This window comes from Schistocerca cancellata, chromosome 3, assembly GCF_023864275.1.
Source record: "Schistocerca cancellata isolate TAMUIC-IGC-003103 chromosome 3, iqSchCanc2.1, whole genome shotgun sequence".
Taxonomy (NCBI): domain Eukaryota; kingdom Metazoa; phylum Arthropoda; class Insecta; order Orthoptera; family Acrididae; genus Schistocerca; species Schistocerca cancellata.
In genome coordinates this window covers 551,104,909-551,127,947 of record NC_064628.1, presented here as the reverse complement: position 1 = coordinate 551,127,947, position 23,039 = coordinate 551,104,909, and the positions used below count along the sequence as shown (strand labels likewise).

Genomic DNA, 23,039 nt, shown 5'->3' with positions numbered 1-23,039 from the left:
AGTAGAAATTCATGGGTAACAGAACAGATACTGAATTTAATTAATGAAAAGAGATAATATAAAAATGCAGTAAATGAAGCAGGCAAAAAGGAATACAAATGTCTCAAAAATGAGATGGACAAGGAAGTGCAAAATAGCTAAGCAGGGATGGCTAGAGGACAAATGTAAGGATGTAGAGGCATCCATCACTTGGGGTAAGATAGATACTGCCTACAGGGAAATTAGAGAGACCTTTGGAGAAAAGAGAACCACTTGCATGAATATCAAGAGCTTAGATAGAAACCCAGTTGTAAGCAAAGAAGGGAAAGCAGAAAGGTGGAAGGAGTATATAGAGGGTCTGTACAAGGGCGATGTTCATGAGGACAATATTATGGAAATGGAAGAGGATGAAGATGAAATGGGAGATATGATATTGCGTGAAGAGTTTGACAGAGCACTGAAAGACCTAAGTCGAAACAAGGCCCCGGGAGTAGACAACATTCCATTAGAACTACTGATAGCCTTGGGAGAGCCAGTCCTGACAAAACTCTACCATCTGGTGAGCAAGATGTATGAGACAGGCGAAATTCCCTCAGACTTTAAGAAGAATATAATAATTGCAATCCCAAAGAAAGCAGGTGTTGACAGATGTGAAAATTACCGAACCATCAGTTTAATAAGTCATAGCCGCAAAATACTAACGCGAATTCTTTACAGACGAATGGAAAAACTGGTAGAAGCCGACCTCGGGGAAGGTCAGTTTGGATTCCATAGAAATGTTGGAACACGTAAGGCTATACTGACCCTAAGACTTCTCTTAGAAGAAAAATTAAGGAAAGGCAAACCTACGTTTCTAGCATTTGTAGACTTAGAGAAAGCTGTTGAGAATGTTGACTGGAATACTCTTTTCAAATTCTGAAGATGGCAGGGATAAAGTACAGGGAGCGAAAGGCTATTTACAATTTGTACAGAAACCAGATGGCAGTTACAAGAGTCGAGGGGCGTGAAAGGGAAGCAGTGGTTGGGAAGGGAGTTAGACAGGGTTGTAGCCTCTCCCTGATGCTATTCAATCTGTATATTGAGCAAGTAGTAAAGGAAACAAAAGAAAAGTTCGGAATAGGTATTAAAATCCATGGAGAAGAAATAAAAACTTTTAGGTTCGCTGATGACATTGTGATTCTGTCGGAGACAGCAAAGGACTTGGAAGGGCAGTTGAATGGAATGGACACTGTCTTGGAAAAAGACGAGCATCAAGAAAAGCAAAACTAGGATAATGGAATGTAGTCGAATTAAATCGGGTGATGCTGAGGGAATTAAATCAGGAAATGAGGCGCTTAAAGTAGTAAATGAGTTTTGCTATTTGGGGAGCAAAATAACTGATGGTCGAAGTAGAGAGGATATAAAACATAGACTGGCAATAGCAAGGAAAGCGTTTCTGAAGAAGAGAAATTTGTTAACATCGAGTATTGATTTAAGTGTCAGGAAGTCGTTTCTGAAAGAATTTGTATGGAGTGTAGCCATGTATGGAAGTGAAACATGGACGATAAATAGTTTAGACAAGAAGAGAATAGAAGCTTTCGAAATGTGGTGCTGCAGAAGAATGCTGAAGATTAGATGGGCAGATCACGTAACTAATGAGGAGGTATTGAATAGAATTGGGGAGAAGAGGAGTTTGTGGCACAACTTGACTAGAAGAAGGGATAGGTTGGTAAGACATGTTCTGAGGCATCAAGGGATCACAAAGTTAGTACTGGAGGGCAGCGTGGAAGGTAAAAAATCGTAGAGGGAGACCAAGAGATGAATACACTAAGCAGATTCAGAAGGATGTAGGCTGCAGTAGGTACTGGGAGATGAAGAAGCTTGCACAGGATAGAATAGCATGGAGAGCTGCATCAAACCAGTCTCAAGACTGAAGACAACAACAACAACAACAGTAATAAGTTGTGAATTCTTTCTTTAAAGTTTTTCTTTTGTATCATATGTTATTCTTCCATTCAATCCTTTCTTTGTGATAAGCATTAGTATTTACATAACATTCCTGTTAATCAACCTGTCAAGAGTGCAAATTTTGTTGTCAGTAGCTGTCATCACTGTCAGGATGACTGATTTTTCTATTTCTGTGTCCAACAAAAGGGTGTTCATTATGGGTTCTATAATTGGGGTGTTACACAGTCCCACATCTACTTTGGGATTGTTGACCTCCCACCCACTGGGCACATTGATCTCCACCTCTTAGCCAGAGACAAATCACCTTCCTCTGGCTTCTCTTGCCAGTAAGGGGTCCCCCGGGACACTTCCTTCAGAGTTCTTCTAGTCCGCAACTGGACTCTGTCCCTCAAAACACTTCCTTCCATGGCTTCTTCTGGTCTACAACTGGATGCCAGCCAGTGATTGAAGGAGCCACAGGCTGCTGGTCGCAGGACTTCGCGATCATCGTAATTACCTGATACTAATTCAGAGAAGCCCTCACAGGGATCCAAATTCTCTAAGGGAAGGAAAGATAAGTAGTAGTCCTCCAAGGAGGAGGATATTCTGGTGGCCCCACACCAGCAGATCCTGTCTGTTCCACACCTGCATCTGAGGCAGACATTCTGATGGGCCCTGGGTCACATCACACATTGGAACCCATAACCTATGTATTTTGATGCCTTAATTTCTCAGCCAGTGGGAGCAGATGACCCTGCGGCATAACTTGCCTCCTTGGTCCCTTCATGGTCCCACAGTACATAGACAACATTATTCTCCAGTGAAATTGTAGTGGTTTTTTCCACCTCCTGGCTCAGCTGCATCATCTTCCCCTGCCTTCAGCATTGCCTTTCAGGAGATTTGGTTCCCAGCAATGTCCACTATAGCCCTTCTTGGATACCAGGGATGTCATACGAATTGTGCTACCTGTGATAAGGTGTCTGGAGGAGATTGCACGTAACTTCTACACATGATAGTGAACTTGTGCCTTTTAATACCTTTGGATGCTGTGGTTGTTCGGGTAAGGGCATTTCAGGATATTAACATGTGCAGTGTTTACCTCCGTCCTGATGGTGAAGTGTTTTGGAACATACTGTTTGCATTGGCTTTTCAGCTTCCCCCACCTTTCCTAATCTTGGATGATTACAATGCCCATAATGTTTTGTGGGTTGAAACGAAGATCGCTGGCTGTGATAAAGACCTTGAAAACTTATTGGCACAGCTTGATCTTTGTCTCCTGAATGCTAGTGCCCCCACACAATTCAGTGTGGCACATGGAAGTTTCTCAGCCATTGACCTGTCCATCTGTAGCTCTTGTCTTCTCCCATCCATTCACTGGTGAGTAATGACGACTTGTGTGGCAGTGACCACTTCTCGATCTTTCTGTTCCTCCCTCAGTGTCACTCCCCTGGACACCTACCCAGATGTGCTCTCAATGGTGCTGACTGGGGTGCTTTTGCCTTTGCTGTTGGCCTTTGCTCTTTGGTGCATGGAGATACCAATTAGGTAGTGCAGACTAAAACTGCAGCCAATCTCTTGGAAGCTGATGTAGAGATCCCCTGTTCCTTGGGCCCAGCCCGATTGAAGACTGTTCCTTTGTGGTCATCAGAAATCGCAGAGGGCATTAGAGATCATAAGTGGGCTCTCAAATGCCATAAGTGGCACCCATCAGTGGAGCAACTCGTTGCCTTTTAAGCAGCTATGTGCACAGGTCCACCACCTAATAAAATTATGAAAGTAAGACTACTGGGTATGGTACGCTTCAACCATCAGACCCTGTGTCTCACCTTTGCAGGTTTGGACTAAGATCAGACATCTCTACTGATACCAGACACCAATTTAGTACTGAAGGGCAGCGTGGAGGGTAAAAAATCGTACCTTGAATCGTGCTGTTTACACTGACCCAGACACTGTCGCTGAACATTTTGCTCTGTGTTATGTTAGTTTCAGCAAGTGACATTACCAACCTGCCTTTCATGCCTTAAAACAGCTGGTGGAACGAAAGTAGTTATCTTTTACTATGCGCCATCTGGAGCTGTATAATGCTCCATTCACTGAGTGGGAATTCGTCAGTGTCCTAGCCCACTTATCTGATAAAGCTCCAGGGTCAACCTGCATCCACTGTCAAATGATAAAAGCACCTATCACTGGACTGTCTTACCATCACCACCCTCTTATACCCCAAAGTTGATTTGTTAATTTAAAAGTAAGTTAATAATTTGTGCAGCTGGTCACATTTTTACAGCACTTGGCATACTGAGTTAGTTACACACTGCAGAGAGAGGTAGCAAAGGTAGAATGTGAGTTAGCCTAACTGTTTTCATAATACTAATCTTTTGTTCTTCTTCTTTGTTGTAGGCTCATAGTCCATTCGAAAATGAAGCTTTTCATACTAGTCTAGAGGATGCTTGGGCTCATTTACACTCCTGGAAATGGGAAAAAAGAACACATTGACACCGGTGTGTCAGACCCACCATACTTGCTCCGGACACTGCGAGAGGGCTGTACAAGCAATGATCACACGCACGGCACAGCGGACACACCAGGAACCGCGGTGTTGGCCGTCGAATGGCGCTAGCTGCGCAGCATTTGTGCACCGCCGCCGTCAGTGTCAGCCAGTTTGCCGTGGCATACGGAGCTCCATCGCAGTCTTTAACACTGGTAGCATGCCGCGACAGCGTGGACGTGAACCGTATGTGCAGTTGACGGACTTTGAGCGAGGGCGTATAGTGGGCATGCGGGAGGCCGGGTGGATGTACCGCCGAATTGCTCAACACGTGGGGCGTGAGGTCTCCACAGTACATCGATGTTGTCGCCAGTGGTCGGCGGAAGGTGCACGTGCCCGTCGACCTGGGACCGGACCGCAGCGACGCACGGATGCACGCCAAGACCGTAGGATCCTACGCAGTGCCGTAGGGGACCGCACCGCCACTTCCCAGCAAATTAGGGACACTGTTGCTCCTGGGGTATCGGCGAGGACCATTCGCAACCGTCTCCATGAAGCTGGGCTACGGTCCCGCACACCGTTAGGCCGTCTTCCGCTCATGCCCCAACATCGTGCAGCCCGCCTCCAGTGGTGTCGCGACAGGCGTGAATGGAGGGACGAATGGAGACGTGTCGTCTTCAGCGATGAGAGTCGCTTCTGCCTTGGTGCCAATGATGGTCGTATGCGTGTTTGGCGCCGTGCAGGTGAGCGCCACAATCAGGACTGCATACGACCGAGGCACACAGGGCCAACACCCGGCATCATGGTGTGGGGAGCGATCTCCTACACTGGCCGTACACCACTGGTGATCGTCGAGGGGACACTGAATAGTGCACGGTACATCCAAACCGTCATCGAACCCATCGTTGTACCATTCCTAGACCGGCAAGGGAACTTGCTGTTCCAACAGGACAATGCACGTCCGCATGTATCTCGTGCCACCCAACGTGCTCTAGAAGGTGTAAGTCAACTACCCTGGCCAGCAAGATCTCCGGATCTGTCCCCCATTGAGCATGTTTGGGACTGGATGAAGCGTCGTCTCACGCGGTCTGCACGTCCAGCACGAACGCTGGTCCAACTGAGGCGCCAGGTGGAAATGGCATGGCAAGCCGTTCCACAGGACTACATCCAGCATCTCTACGATCGTCTCCATGGGAGAATAGCAGCCTGCATTGCTGCGAAAGGTGGATATACACTGTACTAGTGCCGACATTGTGCATACTTTGTTGCCTGTGTCTATGTGCCTGTGGTTCTGTCAGTGTTATCATGTGATGTATCTGACCCCAGGAATGTGTCAATAAAGTTTCCCCTTCCTGGGACAATGAATTCACGGTGTTCTTATTTCAATTTCCAGGAGTGTAGTTAAGTGATATGAACACTGGTGTGCATTCTGTAGTTGGACACACATATTTTCAGTCATTTCACTTCAGAACAGCATAAACCATAGTGCTAACACAACACACACAACTTTTACTCCATCCTCATACTTCCAACTCATACCACTCGCTGCTCAAAAGACAAAGATTTACCTCTAACAATATGTAGCAAAGAAAATACTATCTTATATCGACCGATATGTGCAAAATCATCTTTGAAATATAAATTTCATAAATAAAATACAAATAATTGTGTATCACTGCTTATCCTTTTGAGAAGTCCAGAATCATAATTGTAATTACGTTGAGCATTTATATATTTTGACGTTTATACGTTTTCATGTACCTATATGGTAGAGGACTTCTGGTTTCTGAATCTTCAACTTGGTAATTGGTCATTTCATCTGATCCAAGGTCAGTTAGTACATCTCTCACCATAACCAGTTTTATTACAATTGTCTTTGTCATAACCTTGCCATCTTTAACTGAATCTGAAGCAGTGAGACAGTATCATAATCCCAGTACTGAAATCAGGTAAGCACCCTCTAGAGATACAGTTATCACCCAATTAGCTCCACCTATGTTCTCCATAACTTGCTCAAATGCATGGTGAGCCAGCAGCTGTGTTGGCTCCTTGAGTCTGTCTTCTGGCTTTTCCCCAGGGTGGTTTTTTGCAAAGGCCGTTTCACTATTGATAATCTTGTCTACCTGAAGTCTGCCATTTGAACAGCTTTTGCCACCAGTCAACACCTTATGGCAGTCTTCTTCAACCTGCAAAAGGCATATGACACCACCTGGCGACACCACATTCTCTCTACCTTATATAGTTCGGGTCTCTGGGGGTCTGCTCCCAATTTTTATCCAGAACTTCTTGTTGCACCATACTTTCTGGTTCGAGTTGGTGCTTCCCACTGTAACCCTACCCCCCATATCCAAGAGAATGGGGTCCTGGAGAGCACTGTACTGAGTGAGTGTCCCTCTCTTTCTAGTAGCCATCATTGGTCTAGCAACAGCTGTGGGGTCCTCAGCAGCACCCTCCTTGCAGGCTGATGACTTCTGCCTCTACTATTGCTCTTATAGTGTGAGTTCTGCTGAATGTTGACTTGAAGGCACAGTCATAGGCCCTCACCTGTGGCTTTCAGTTTTCAGCTGCTACGACTCACTTCATGCACTTCAATTGACATCTCCCCCAGGGGGTCCACAACTCTTTTGTGGATACGTGCGTGGCGAGCATGGGGCCCCGAGCCATTGCAGCCTTCTTTCTCTCCAGGGCTGCATTTCCTTTCCCTTCCCCTCCTTTCCCCTCCTTGCTCCTTTCCCCTCGCCCTCTCCTCTCCCTCTCTTGGTGTCCTTGCTTATGTTGGCCCCGCTAGCCTCCTGGTTCTGTTGGTTTTCTAATTCGTCTTTGTTGCATAATCATCTCCTCCTTTTGGCATTCCTTGGTCCCCCTCTGGGGTTTGACCTCCATTACAAAATTTCTCCTCCTTAGTGTGAGCCATTTGGGGAAGAGCACCTTACCTAGTGTCTCCGACGTGCGCCCTCCTAGTACATTCCATCTTTTCTATCAAGTCGTTGTCTGATGCTAGGGTGCATAGCCAGCACGGTAGCCAGCCCGTGTGGTGGGGTCGCTATGTACCCTTTTGGTTGAGCCCCCTGAACACACAGGGATCACACTTCTGATACCTGAGCTGTGACCTCCTCATGCATGCCTTGGAGTGGTTGCACGTCCTCCTGGAGCATCGGAACTTCCCGCAATGGCCGCCGTGCCAGACGGCCCTTGCTGTGGCTGGGTGGCGCCCGTGGGGAGAGCCCCTGATCGGAGTGGGTGGTATCAGGGCGGACGCTATGCAAATGAAACGCATACGGGTCCAGAATTCTGGCCGTTCTTCTGCGGCTGTCTCTCTGTGTGGAACTGATTCCTCAAGTGCTGCTTCTCTTGCCCCTTCGGCCTTCCCTTCCATGGCTACCCCCTGGGAAGAGGGTCAGGCCCGTCGGCTAGGGGCAAAACCTTTCCCCCGTTATCTAGTTTGCACCAGGACTGATGGAGATACTTTCACCAATACCAAACCTTTATTCTTTGTGGAACACATTGAAGACAAGTTTGGCGAAAAAGTGGACTCCCTGAGCAAGATGCGGTCGGGTTCGTTGCTGATAAAAACTGCTTCAGCTGCCCAATCTGCGGCCCTTCGTGCCTGTACCCATCTTGGCACAATACCTGTGTCCATTACCCCCCCACCAGTCTCTAAATATGGTACAAGGTGTGATTTTTCACAGGGACCTCATCCTTCAAACTGATGAGGAACTTCGGGACAATCTCGGACGGCGGGGTGTTCACTTTGTTCGGCGTGTTCAGATGGGTCCTAAAGACAATCGTATTGATACTGGTGCCTTTATCCTGGCCTTTGAAGGGGATACCCTCCCTGAGAAAGTTAAGATTATGGTCTATCATTGTGATGTGAAGCCGTACATCCCACCTCCTATGAGGTGTTTTAAGTGCTTGCGTTTTGGACACGTCTTCCCGCTGTTCACAGGCCCCTCTCTGTGGTGACTGTGGACGTCCACTCCATGAGGGGAGTCCCTGTGTTCCCCCTCCTGTCTGTGTGAATTGTCATGGTAGTCATTCTCCACGTTCACCAGATTGCCCAGTATATAAGAAGGAAAAACAGATACAGGAGTATAAGTCCCTTGATCGTTTAACCTACACAGAGGCCCGTAAGAAATATGCAAGACTCCACCCTGTGTCCATGACATCTAGTTACGCCTTGGTTACATCTTCACCCCTTCCTTACCCCCATCCCGTACCCCTCTCCTCCCCCCCCACCCCTGCGGCTCCCACACCTTCTCCTATGGGCGCTGCTCCCCCTCCCCAGCCGGAGAAGTGTCCCACTCCTTCGGCGTCTGCCGGTCAAGGGCGCCTCTCCCGGGATGCCCCTTCCCGGCACCTTCCAGGCCAAAGGTCTGCTGCCGCGCGACGACCGCGAGAGCCGCGGTCTGTCGGCCCCCAGGTCGCCCGGTCTCTTTCTGTTCCTGATTTTGCTGCAGCTGGCTCCTTCATGCCACACAGCCCTCCTTGATCGCAGCCTGAACGGAAGAAGAAACATAAGTCCCGGGACAAAGAGCCTCTGGTGTCACCGGAGGTCCCTTCCCCGACTTCACAACTGGATTCTGACCTGTCGTTCATGGATGTCGCCCCCTCCTTGTCGGTGACGTTGTGGGGACCCGGCGGTATGACTGGATTTAAAGTGTTCAGCCCCCATTTAAACCATCGTTCTGTGGTTCTCCAATGGAATTGTAATGGATACTATCGCCACCTTCCGCAATTGAAATCCCTTCTTTCGTCCTCCTCTGCAGCTTGTGTGGTTCTCCAGGAATCTCATTTTACTGATGCTCACTCACCGACCCTCCGTGGTTTCCGTGTTTTCTGTCGAAATCGGGTCGGACCCCTGCGGGCTTCTGGTGGCGTTTGTACATTGGTCCGTACAGACATTGCTAGCACGTGGATTCCTCTTCAAACTACATTGGAAGCGGTTGCTGTTAGGGTCCACTTTGACTCTGCAATCACAGTTTGCAATCTTTATCTTCCTCCTGACAGGACTCTTACACATGCTACCTTAACCGCCCTTCTTCAGCAACTCCCTCCTCCCTTCCTCCTCCTCGGGGATTTTAATGCTCATCATCCTTTGTGGGGCAGTGCCTTTCCATCTAGACGAGGTCTTCTTATAGACCAATTTATTGCAGACCACGACCTGTGCCTTCTTAATGATGGCTCCCCTACTCATTTCAGTGCCGGTCATGGTACCTTTTCTGCCATTGATCTTTCTCTTTCTTCTCCCTCTCTCCTCCCTTCATTAAACTGGTCGCCACACGACGACCTTTTGTGATAGTGACCATTTCCCGTTGATTATCACGCTCCCTTCCCACTCCCCGATGGACAGGTTGCCTCGTTGGTCTTTCCAACGCGCCGATTGGCCTCTATACACTGCACAGGTCGCGTTTTCTCCCTCTTTGTCGGGTTGTATTGATGACGTCCTACGTGACGTGTCTGACGCGATTGTTCGCGCTGCTAGCCTTGCTGTCCCGCGCTCATCTGGACTATTTCGTCGCCGGCAAGTCCCGTGGTGGAGTACGGCTATTGCCATTGCCATCCGTGATCGCCGTCGAGCTTTGCAACACTTTAAGAGGCACCCATCCGTAGCCAGCCTTACTACCTTTAAACGCCTTCGCGCTAAAGCCCGTTATTCAATCAAACAGAGCAAGCGGATATGTTGGGAACGATTTGTTTCTTCCCTTGGTTCTGCTGTCCCTCTGTCACAGGTATGGGCTACACTTCGCGCTCTCCAAAGTTGCCATCGGCAGTCCACCCTCGCAGGCCTTCACCTCCCGAATGGCATTTGTACGGACCCAATAGTTCTTGCAGAACATCTAGCGACCCATTTTGCAGTGGCATCAGTGTCAGCCTCCTATCCAGCTGCTTTCCTTCATCAAAAACAGCGGGCTGAAGCTTCCTCCTTATGTTTCACCCCTTGTGAGTCAGAATCTTACAACGAACCTTTTACTGAATGGGAATTTCTTTCTGCTCTATCTTATTCTCATGATACGGCCCCTGGCCCAGATTCCATTCATAACCAACTGCTTCAACATCTCAGTGCTCCACAACGGCAACATCTTCTTCGGGTGTTTAACCGTATCTGGCTCCAGGATGACTTCCCTCCTCAGTGGAGGGATAGCATTGTGGTTCCTGTCCTTAAGTCTGGTAAGAACCCCATATCTGTTGACAGATATCGGCCAATTAGTTTGACCAATGTTATTTGTAAGTTACTTGAACGGATGGTAGCCCGTCGGCTCAATTGGGTCCTCGAATCTCGGGATCTATTGTCCCCTTACCAGTGTGGCTTTCGAGAGGGACGGTCTCCAATCGATCATTTACTCCACTTGGAATCCGCAGTCGGGCAGGCTTTTTCCCAGCGCCGCCATTTGGTTGCAGTGTTTTTTGACCTTCGCAAGGCCTATGACGGCCTGGCGCCATCACATCTTACTTACCCTTCATCCCGATTTTTATCCGCCAGTTCCTGATCCATCGGTCATTCAGAGTCCAAGTTGATACTGCTTTTAGTTCTCCACGGATCCAGGAGACGGGCATCCCACAGGGTTCTGTCTTGAGTGTCCTCCTTTTCCTCATTGCTATCGATGGACTTGTGGCCTCTGTCGGTCCCTTGGTCGCCCCTGCCCTGTATGTGGATGATTTCTGCATTTGGGTTAGTTCCTCCTCGATGGCATCTGCAGAATGGTAGCTCCAGGTAGCTATACGGCGTGCCTCTGCATGGACCCTCTCATACGGGTTTAAATTCTCCCCTTTAAAATCGCGAGTGGTCCACTTCTGTCGCCGTACTACGATCCACCCTGATCCAGAGCTCTATCTCGCTGCACAAAGATTGCCTGTGGTCCCACAGTTTCGTTTCTTGGGTCTTCTTTTCGACAACAAGCTCACTTGGCTGCCCCATATCAGACTCCTGAAGGTAGGATGTTTCCGTAAACTCAATGTCCTTCGCTTCCTTGCCCACTCCTCTTGGGGTGCGGACCGTTCCCTCCTCCTCCGTCTTTATCGTGCTCTAGTTCTGTCTCGCTTGTACTATGGTTGCCAAGTTTATGGTTCAGCTGCTCCTTCCACACTGCACGTGCTGGATCCAGTCCACTATCGTGGTATCCATTTGGCCACCGGTGCCTTCCCTACTAGCTCTGTTGATAGTCTCCTGGTTGAAGCTGGGATCCCCCCCCCCCCCTTTCTGAACAGAAAGGGGGGGGGGGATCCCAGCTTCAACCAGGAGACTATCAACAGAGCTAGTAGGGAAGGCACCGGTGGCCAAATGGATACCACGATGGTGGACTGGATCCAGCACGTGCAGTGTGGAAGGAGCAGCTGAACCATAAACTTGGCAACCATAGTACAAGCGAGACAGAACTAGAGCACGATAAAGACGGAGGAGGAGGGAACGGTCCGCACCCCAAGAGGAGTGGGCAAGGAAGCGAAGGACATTGAGTTTACGGAAACATCCTACCTTCAGGAGTCTGATATGGGGCAGCCAAGTGAGCTTGTTGTCGAAAAGAAGACCCAAGAAACGAAACTGTGGGACCACAGGCAATCTTTGTGCAGCGAGATAGAGCTCTGGATCAGGGTGGATCGTAGTACGGCGACAGAAGTGGACCACTCGCGATTTTAAAGGGGAGAATTGAAGCTGGGATCCCCCCCCCCCCCCCCCCCTTTCTGTTCGGCGGTCCCAGCTTCTGGTGTCTTATGCACTCAGTATCCGTTCCTCTCCCACTCATCCTTCCTATTCTATCCTGTTCCCAGACCATGGACGTCGCCCACCCGACTCCCGCCCTCGGACGGGTTTACCAGTTGGGCTGCGCCTTGCGTCTCTTTGCCGTGATTTTCAGCTTCCTCCTTTGTCCTGTCTTCCTCGCTCCCTCCCCTCTACCCCTCCTTGGTTAGTTCCTCGGCCTCGAATTCGGATGGATCTCCGGCGAGGTCCGAAAGATTCCATCCCCCCGGTGGTGTTCCGTTCCTTTTTCCGCCAAATTTTATGGGTGTTTCGGGATGCTGTTGTTTTCTACACTGATGGCTCTAAATCTGCTGATCATGTGGGGTATGCCTTCACGTCCTCTGTCGGAACGGAAAATCATCTGCTGCCACCTACATGTGGGGTGTTTACTGCGGAATTGATGGCAATTTCCCAGGCCCTTACCTTTATTAAACAGTCCCAACACAACCGCGTTTTGTTATGTACGGACTCGATGAGTGGCCTTCTTGCTATTGACCGGTGTTTTTCGCGCCATCCTTTGGTCTCTGCCATCCATGACCATCTCGCTGATATTCACCGTGCTGCTTGTTCCGTTGACTTCCTTTGGGTTCCTGGCCATGTGGGTATCCCGGGTAATGAGCTCGCTGATCGTTTGGCTGGGGGAGCAGTCACTTACCCCCCCGTTTTCTGTAACCCCTCCTGCAGCGGATTCACGGCTTCACATCAAATCGCACTTCGCACAGTCATGGGCCACTTCTTGGGAGGCTACTCCCCTGTCTAATAAACTTCGTGCAATTAAGGTGAGACCAGGCCCGTGGCGTTCTTCCTTTTGCCTCTCCCGAAAGGACTCGACCACACTGTGTCGTCTCCGCATTGGCCATACCAGGCTGACCCATGGTTTTCTTTTGCGTGATGAGCCACCCCCACTATGTGGTTGTGGAGCCTTCCAGTCAGTAGCCCACATTTTGGTTGAATGCCCCCTTCTTTTGGCTCCGCGTGCTAAGTATAGGCTCCCCAACACTTTACCTTTGATGTTGGCTGACGATTCCCGGATGGTCTCTCTGGTTCTCGGTTTCCTCCGGGAAAGTGGTTTTTATTCTCAGTTTTAAGGTTTTTAATCTCTCTCTGGTGTTGGGGCAGGGCGGTGAGTGTTTGGGTGTCTCCCACTGTAAGCAGTGTTCGGAGATTCCCGATTCCCCTCCCTGACCGAAATCCTCTTTTCTTCCCCTTTTACTCTGTTTTTACCCCCTTTTTTTAAGGCTTCGTTAGTCTTTCTATTCCCATACGTACTTTCTACATTCTAGCAGTTGTACCTTTTACGTCACAGGTGGTCTTGCCTATGCTGCTTCAGCATAGTGTTGGATTCGTTCTCTTGCCGACTTCCCTCATTTTGTTTTTTACCAATGACAACATGACTGCCCTTTTACGTTTTTACCTTTTCCCTTTTTATTTTTCTGACTTTACTGCGAAGTCCCATTAGCGGAATGGAGCCTATTTGAAACAACGGACTGATGACCTTGCTGTTTGGTCCCTTAAACCTCAAACAACCAACCATCAATTGACATTGTACCATTTACCTGCATCCAGAACTTTACCTCAACGACCAGCTTCTCAGTGTGGTAGAGATGTACCAGTTTTTTTTAGGACTGGCCTTCGATGCTTCTTTGATGTGGAGTCCCCATCTGTTTGCTGCCAGAGTAACACCAGCTGGGGTCAGATTGAACTATCCTTGTGTAGCTTTACAAAGCCCTGATACAGTCCTGTCTTGATTATGGGCGTCTGGCATACAGTTTAGCATCACCCTCAGCATTGCGGATAGTGGAGCTGATACACCACTGCAGGGTTCTACTTTTGAGAGAAGCCTTTCGAACTAGCCCTTTGGAGATCTTACTCGCAGAGCCTCTGGTCCCTCCATTGCAGATCAGGCACCAACAACAGCTTTTAAAGTATGTTGCTGATGTATGCCCCTTTATTGCGTTTTGCTTTTGGGGTTTTCCAACTGCTCCCTAGAAAGGGCATTTCGCCAGCCTTTCTTCTTGTATGCCCCCTCCCCCCTTTCTTCTTTCTTGTCTTGTATCTAGCTTTTGTAGAACTTGGGTTTTCCTCTGATTTACAGCTTCGTAGACCTGTCTATTCAAGAAAAAAGGAACCGATGATGTAGTAGTTTGGTCCCTTTAATCAACCAACCTAGCTTATTAAACCTACTCCTGCATTACTCCTCTTTGATTTTGTATTTTTAACCCTGTATTTACCTAACCAGAGGTCCTGCTCCTCCTGCAAACAAACTTAAGAAATTGCCACAATATGTAACTTCAACCTATCCATCCCCTATTTAAAATTTTCTAACCTACCTGTACGATTAAGGGATCCGGCAGCCCATGCTCCGACCCGACGACGACATCCTATTGAGTAGTCCCCGCCTGGAGATCCAAATGGGAGACCATTTTACTTCTGGAATATGTTACCCAAGAGGATGCCACCATCATTTAACCATGCAGTTGTACTGCATGCCCTCTTGAAAAATTACAGCTGTGGTACCAGCACGGCAAGGCCAGATCAGTCCGTCATCCAGACTGTTGCCCCTGCAACTGCTGAAAAGGCGGCTGCTGCTGCTGCTGCTGCTACTGCTGCTGCTGCTGCTGCTGCTCCTCCTCCTCTTCATGAAAAGCACATTTGTCGAGCCTCTCAAGACACTCCTTCATTGTGGTTGCACCTGCAGTATGGGTATCTGTATCAGAAGCATACAAGCCATCCCACCAGTTGCAAGGTTCATGGCTCATGGAGGGTGGAGGAATATGTATATCCAGTGTTAAATTTAATTTGAGACCTGTTATGTACATGTAAGGTGTCAACTTGTTTTGAGAAGTTTCATAATGATGGAACAATATTGATGCCTTCATTATAAATTAAAGTTTTATTAGTAAATGCTTCCTTGTGATGTAAACTGACTGCAAACTTTAATTAAGAAAGTCCTGTTTTAGTAATAGGTATTTTATGTTCCTTATCAGTAATTTGTTGAAAGGCAGTTGCAACAATGGAAAGTGGTCAGTAAAATCTGTAAAAGTGTATATTTTTCCAGATTGATCAGTTTGTCTATATTTTTAAATTTTGGTCTGTAAAGTCATTTCATAAGAAAAAGTAGTACAAACAAGTCTTTCCCATAGTCAACAAGATTATCATGTGCTTCAGAAATTTATCATGAAATGAACTGTTTGTATTACTTCCATTGTCAAGTCAGGCCTCATGATCTGGCAGAAAATCCTTGAAACTGAAAGGTCAAGGGTCAAATACTGGTCAGTCTGAGATTTTTTTTAAGGCTGTGAAGAGCTTTTCTTCATGTCTTAGTTCCTTTGGAAATATGTACTTAATTGTTCTTTTTCAGCTGTGAAAGATGTTCGTGCGAGACAGCTGGAAGCTTGGAAAAGGACCAGAGAGGAAGCTGAAAAGAAAAATAAAACAAAGAGAAAGCCATTTATTGTGAGTCGTGCTCGTCATAACATTGGGTCACCTTACAAAACAAGGTCACCTTTTAGAACGGATGCTCTGCTTAAAACAAAGACATCAAAGAAACTGGATGTTCTACCAGAAAAACCAGCTACCTCTGCTGTACGTGTAACACGGTCTATGAGCAGAACAGCAAAATTAAATCAAACTGCTACTATCCGGAAGAAAAATGAGGTGCCTAAACTTGCACCAAATAATTTTAAATTCAAGGTCAGAATAGAATCTGTATTAATGGCTTTACTTAGTTCTTAATGTGTTTTCTTTCTTTCCCAGTTTTTTCATCTGTTCAGTCATATGTTTCTCTGATAACTCAAACTAAAATACCAATTGTACTGTCAGCTTGATATTGTCATATATTTGAAAGTATCTACCACACCAACTGTGTTCTTCTGTAGGTTTGTGACGTGGTAGACATTTGTTTGGTGTAATTTTTACCTTTGACAACTTCCACACCTAAAGAAAATACCACAATTAGTGAAAGTTTGTGGTAGACAGGACTCTAATCCAATATTGGTGCGCACAAATAAAATTACTAAATTGGTCCTTTACAAACTTGCAGTACATAAAAATGTCTCATTATACCCAAAATGTCCTTTTGCACTACTCTTTCAGTTTGTGTATTAGTTCACATTATTAGTCATAAATGTGGACCTCTGCTATGCTCAAATATCCTTTGCTTGCACTATTGTTTGAGATCTGATACAGCTGCCACTTTCATATATCAAAACATATTACATTCATCCTTTACAATTTGATGTAATAATGCTATTCTGTAAGTACAAAAGTTATCCTTATCTTAAAGGAAAAATACCTTCTTGTTCAAAAATACTACCTCATATTTCTTGCCCTGAATTCATAACAAGACTTCTGTTACTGGTTCTACAAATGTATGTGTGTTTATGCAACTATTTTGTTAGGTGCTGTGTTGCCTATTGCTTCTGATGAAATTATTTTACAGTATCTTTCCTACCCTGTAAAATGTGTGGTTAATAGAGCAAGTGTCTCACTCTGAACACTTTCATCCACTTGGATATTGTTCTTCACATCATCTGGTCTGCTTTATATGTATATATAGACACACACTAAAGTTTACAGGAATGAACCACTCAGACTCTGCAAGTATTAAAGTGCTCAGTTCTTGCAGTGAGAACTTTCCTTAAATTTTCTAGTGTGAATTACGCTTCACCTCCTGGTACCTGTTGAAAGTCAATAAAACACTGTTTCTTTCATGAAACTTGTCCTCCTTAACTTCCTTCAACATATTATCTTTAAACAAAGTGATACACGAAATTGATAAAATGCAAATTAACTTGCAGCCTTTCGTTGTGTGTTGTGTGTGTGTTTTGAAGTTTTCGGGCGCTAAACAGCGTGGTCATCAGCGCCCAAACGCATAGAAACAGGAACACATGCGGTGAAGGGACGAAGACGGACAGCGAACCAGGAGAACAGCTAAAGGACACAGGCCTGACGCAGTTCCAAATCCTCACATGCAGAGGCAAAACAAGTGGAAAAGAAACACACTAAAAAAGAAAAGGAAACACAAGGAAAAGAGAACAGAAATCGAAGTGAAACAAGTAGGTAAACGTGACTGGCGGACCTCTTACCTAAAACCTGGGTGAGCCAGTCACCCAGCAGCACATTAAAATCCTCCCCTAAAATCCGAGGCAACAAATTGGACAGGACACAAAATCGTAAGATCTTAACCACAGTCGTTGCGTTGTCTTGCAAAATAGAGGGCAAATCCGGTGGCAAGGAAACCACCGCCCTCTGGTCAGAGAATAAAGGACAGTCAAGTAGAATGTGGCGGATAGTAATCTGGACGCCACAAGCACTGCAGATTGGGGGGTCCTCCCGCCGGAGTAAAAAACCATGCGTTAAGGGACTGTGTCCGATTCGGAGGCGAGTGAGGAGAACCTCATCCCGCCTGCATGACTGGTAGGACGTACGCCATGGCCGTGTGGTGGCCTTGACCAGACGCAGCTTATTTTCACCGACTGCCAGCCACTCCTCTTCCCATTGACGCATAACACGAAAACGCAAAAGAGAGGTAACAGCATGGAGGGGAACGGCACATTCAACAACGCGAGGGAGGGAACATGCATCTTTGGCAGCCACATCCGCCAGTTCGTTTCCCCTAATACCCACGTGCCCAAGCACCCAGCAGAAAGAAACCTCCTTCCCATGCCGTTGCAGGTGGAGTAGGGCATCGTGGATGTTCTGGATGACCGTATCCGCTGGGTACAAGTGTTGCATGGTCTGAAGGGCAGTCAGGGAGTCAGAACAGATGAGAAACTTAAGACTGGGAACACATCTCATCTGCTCTAATGCCCGCAAGATCGCAAACAATTCGGCATCAAAGATGGTAAACGCCGCAGGAAGCCGTAACTTGACAACTCGATCAGGGAAAACAACAGCACACCCAACAGTCCCCCCTGTTTAGAGCCATCCGTAAATAGTGGTACATGGTCGGGATGCTGGTTTAAAATATCGTAAAATAAGGAGGTGAAAACAAACGCAGGGGTGCAGCTCCTCTGGTACTCTGACAAGTCTAAAAGGACGCTGGGCCTCTGGAGCAACCAGAGAGGCAGACGGTTAAAACCCTGGAGTTGGGGTGCCACACGCTCCACACCAAGGGACTCAAGAAAATGCTTGGCACGAATCCCAAATGGTCTCGTTGCCCTGGGACGACTGGAAAAGAGACGTTCCATAGGCGGTCGGGCAACAGTAGGGTGTGCAGGGGAGGTAGGACAGGCAAGGAATTGACACACCCGTTGCACCATGAGGAGTTTCCGCCGGATGGCGATGGTGGTTTCCCTGCCTCAGCACACAACAGGCTGGGGATGGGACTGGTACGGAAGGCCCCAGTGGCCAGCCTGATAACCTCATGGTGTACTGCGTCAAGAATCTTCAGATATGAAGGCCTCGCTGACCCAAACACGGTGCATCTATAGTCAAGACGCGACTGTACGAAAGCCCTATAAAACTGCAGCAGACGCACCCGATCTGCTCCCCAGGACCAATGGCTCAGACACTTCAAAATATTCAGTGCCTTCAGGGCCCGCACCTTGAGGTCTTCAAGGTGCGGCAACCACGACAACTTGGAATCAAAAGTGAGGCCCAGGAACCTCACAGTGTCTCTAAAAGGAAGAATGGCGTCCCTCAGACGCAATTCAGGGGAGGTAAAAGGACGTCGAGAACGATTAAAATGAACACACACACATTTGTCTGCAGAAAAGGTAAAACCCGTCTTCGCAGTCCATGCCTCTAATCGCTTTATCGTAAGCTGCAGCTGCCGACTAGCAGTGATAAGACTGGAGGAAGAACAGGAAACGACAAAATCATCCACAAACAAGGAGCACCGGGCCGGACTCCGGATAGCGGATGTGATACAGTTAATGGCGATGGCAAAGAGGGTGATACGTAGAATGCTTCCCTGAGGAACACCATTCTCCTGCATGTACAAATAAGATAGCTCATTACCAACCCGATATCGAAAGAGCCGGCGGGAAAGAAAGGACCGAATGAAGATGGGGAGATGGCCACGAAAGCCCCACTGATGAGGATTGACTGAATTGAGGATAAGGCGGCGCCAAGTAGTGTCATACGCCTTATTAATGTCAAAGAATACACCTAGACAATGCTGGTTACGTAGGAAGGCCTGCTGGATGGCCGCCTCAAGCAGGGTCAAGTTGTCTATAGTTGAACGACATCTCCGAAAGCCACATTGAGAGTGGCTAAGGAGCTGCCTGGTCTCGAGCAGCCAAACCAGGCGACGGTTGACCATGCGTTCCAATGTCTTCCCGACACAGCTCGTCAAAGCAATACTCCGATAACTACTGGGATGCACTCGGTCCTTTCCTGGTTTGAGGAGGGGAATCAAAATCGCCTCCCTCCACGAGTCAGGGAACATTCCGGATGACAATATCATATTAAAACAATTCAGGAGAACTTCCTTGGATGGCAGCAACAAGTGCTGCAGCATGCTGTACAGGATTTGATCATCACCTGGCGCAGTATCATGAGCCACAGACAGTGCCGAATCCAGTTCCCACATTGTGAAGGGGCAGTTGTAGGGTTCAGAATTTGGAGACCGGAAGTCAAAGTGCTCCCTCTCGATGGCAGTGCGGTAGCGGCAGAAATCTGGATCACAGTTAATAGTGGCAGTAGATTCCGCAAAATGCATGGCCAGTGTCTGGGAAATGTCTCTCGGTGCTGTGAGTAGACAACCCTGATGCAGCAATGCCGTGACAGGTAGTTGGCTGCGTTTCTTGGAAATCCACCTGATGGCTTCCCATACTTTCGTAGAACTAGTGGAGCGGGAGATGGAGTTAAAGAACGATTGCCATGACCGTCGTTTGCTCTCTTTCATCACTCGCCGCGCCTTGGCCCTTGCCACCCGAAAGGCCGCGAGATTGTCAGCTGAGGGACGGCACTTGAAGCGGCGCAGAGCTGCACGGCGGGCTCGGATGGCTGAGCGGCACTCAGTGGTCCACCGAGGGACAGGACGCCTCTTGGGATGACTTGAGGACCGTGGGATCGACAATTCAGCAGCATGGGAGATCACGGCTGTAACATGGTCGACCCATTCGTGGACGCTAGCACGGTGTTCCACAACAGCTAAATGGCTGAAAAGTATCCAGTCAGCTCTGCAGAGGTGCCACCTGGGCGGCACTGGTAATGCCAAGCCTCATCCAGGAGGCGAATCCAAAGGGGAAGTGGTCACCAGAATGGAGGTCAGCGGCAACCTCCCACAGAGCAGAATCCACGACTGCTGCAGAGCAAAAGGAAAGGTCAATAGCTGACGACGACCCAGAAGCAGCACAGAAATGAGTGGGAGCACCAGAGTTCAGAATGCACAGTTCTTCGGACTCCATGAGGCTTTCCAGAACGCGACCCCTGGGGCAAGTAGTCGTAGAGCCCCATAAGACATTATGAGCATTGAAGTCCCCCAGGAGGAGAAATGGGCAGGGGAGTTGGCTAATAAGGTCTGTGAGAGCCTCCGAGTCTATTGTATCCTGAGGCGGTAAGTAAACGGAACAGATTGTGAGCCTCCGCCGCACAGGAAGGTCAACTGCAACTGCTTGCAAGTCCGTAACGAGAGGGAGCTCAGATGAGTGGTGCATCTCACGGACAAAAACCGCAACACCACCCTTTGCCCTTTCCCCTATCAGATCATCTTTTCGATACACGGTATAGCCCCGTAAAGGAGAAGCATCAGTGGCCCGAAAATGTGTCTCTTGGAGACATAAGCACAAGGGGCGCTCTCGTACAAGGAGTTGTAATTCGGCCACATGCATCCTGAACCCGTTCAGGTTCCACTGTAATATGGGAGCCAGTGATCAGGGTGGCTGAATTTTCACCCTGCCTCTGTGCTTAGGAGGAGAGCCCGTACTGGCCAGAGCTTTATTCTTTATTCCTGGGATGAGAATATCGCTCCCCGTCGACATCAATGTCCATCAGCTCCGACGGCGACCCAAGGGAGATGTCAGACAGTACGATGGCATCGTCATCGGACTGACCCTGACTAGTCTCCTCAGGTGGCAAAACCTTTTCACCTCCGGCGTCTTCGTCTTGGGGGGCTTAGAATGCAGAACCTTGTCAACAGTTGGAGCTTTACTCGCATGGGCAGAAGGCACCATGTGGGGAGGGGCAGGAAGTACCCCAATGTCAGCAACCATGGCCTTGTCCGACGTTGTGGGGAGAGCTGCAGGTTGCAAAACATCCACAGCAGCAAAAGTGCACTGGCAAACGCAGGTATTATTGCTGACACTAGCAACCTCCGTTTGTGTAGCAACAGTGGCCAACTGTACCGGTTTCTGCAGAGTGGAAGCGAAAGATGATGTAAACACAGGAGGCTGCATGGCCTTAGAGCTTCTTGGCCTCACCATAGGGGATGTGCTTAGATGTTTTGATCTCCTGTATCTTCCGTTCCTCGAGATAGATGGGGCAGACCCGGCTCCAGACAGGGTGACTCCCAGAGCAATTCACGCACTTCACAGGCGATGAACAATCGGCTCCTTCATGGGCAGGCTGACCACGTTTACCACAAGTGGCTATCCCATTGCACCCTAACGTAGTATGCCCAAAGCGCTGACATTTAAACAGTGCATTGGGTTGGGGAAATATGGCCGTACTGGCAAACGTAAGAAACCCGCTTTAACATGCTCTGGGAGTCTCGGGCAATTGAACGTGAGAATAAGAGAGTCGGATTTGACTAGGTCCCCATCGACTCGTTTCGTAATGTGCTGCACGTCGACAATACCTTCGTCAGCCCACTCAGATTTTGACTCGTCCTTGGGGATATCCACCAAGTCCCTACATGTCACAACACCCTTACTATAGTTCAAAGTGGAGTGGAGCTTGGTCTCGATAGCGTACTCTCGGAGACAGGTTGCTTTCTGAAGAGAAGTGATTTGACGGGAACTAGAAGTTTCAACTAACAGTCCCATTGCGCAGTCGCTTCACAGATTTCAGTGTTCCTGCAATTCCCTCAAGACCCTTGTGGATGTAAAAGGGAGAAACTCTCTCAAAGCTACCTTCCTTCCGTTTGACAGTCAAAAACACATTCTGGTTATCAGCATGTGCTCTGTTACGACAGTCTGATAAATCTCTAATAACACCAGGCGCTGGAGGACTCGCAGCACGAAGTCGCTTTTTCGATGGGGTGTGTTTTTCTACCAGTGGCCCACCCAATCCATTGATAGGGGGAAATGTAGAGGTCGAAGGGTCCATTGTGGTCCCACGAGCAGCTAGGGAACTAACGGTCCGCTCAGACAGAGCCCCGCGTGCCTGAGTAAGCCTTATACAACTGGGGTGCGGCAGGTGCCCCAGAGGTTGCCCGCTTGCGACTGTTCCACCCCAACAGCCATGCATCTTATAGGCACGCAGCACACCGTAAAATTGAGGGGTTTTTATAGAGGTTTACCTTCCTCGCAATCCAGGCGGTCAAGCCAAGATTACCATTCCCCACAGCACACATTTCACCGCCGCGCCATGCGGTGGTCGCTGAAGCATGTCTGGGGGTTACGGTGACAGGAGACTGGCGGCGCTGACCAGTCCCCAGCTCAGGACCCCGGGGTCGCCAAGCCCGTACTCAGCAAATGAATGCTGAGCCCCTGGGGGGCTGTTTACCTAGCAGTGTGCACTATTTCCCCATATTTCTCAGCCTGCGACATCTCTGCCTTCAGTACTGTCACACTGAAGAAAAAAATAAATGTTCAGTTACAGTGGTTATCCTTGTTTGCTTTATTTTATTCTGAAACAGTCAAATTAACATTTTAAAAGCCTGGTGTACTTATGTGACTAAAAGCAAAACTCAGACTGTTAAGTCATCAACTTCCATTTTACATGGTACTCCTGGTTTTGTATTATTGTCCCTGAATGTCCATGGAGACACTCTCAAATGGGAAGTATTGGGAGTTTCCCCTTAGC

General features: G+C 48.2%; 1 protein-coding gene across 1 annotated transcript in view; it reads left to right on the top strand.

Moving 5' to 3' along the window:
• Positions 1 to 23,039, top strand: part of LOC126175390 (disks large-associated protein 5-like) — a 179,766-nt gene that overhangs the window by 17,678 nt on the left and 139,049 nt on the right. Inside the window, exon 2 of the mRNA XM_049922172.1 lies at positions 15,487 to 15,818. Coding sequence (XP_049778129.1) covers positions 15,487 to 15,818 — 332 coding nt within the window. The remainder of the gene's footprint in view (positions 1 to 15,486; positions 15,819 to 23,039) is intronic.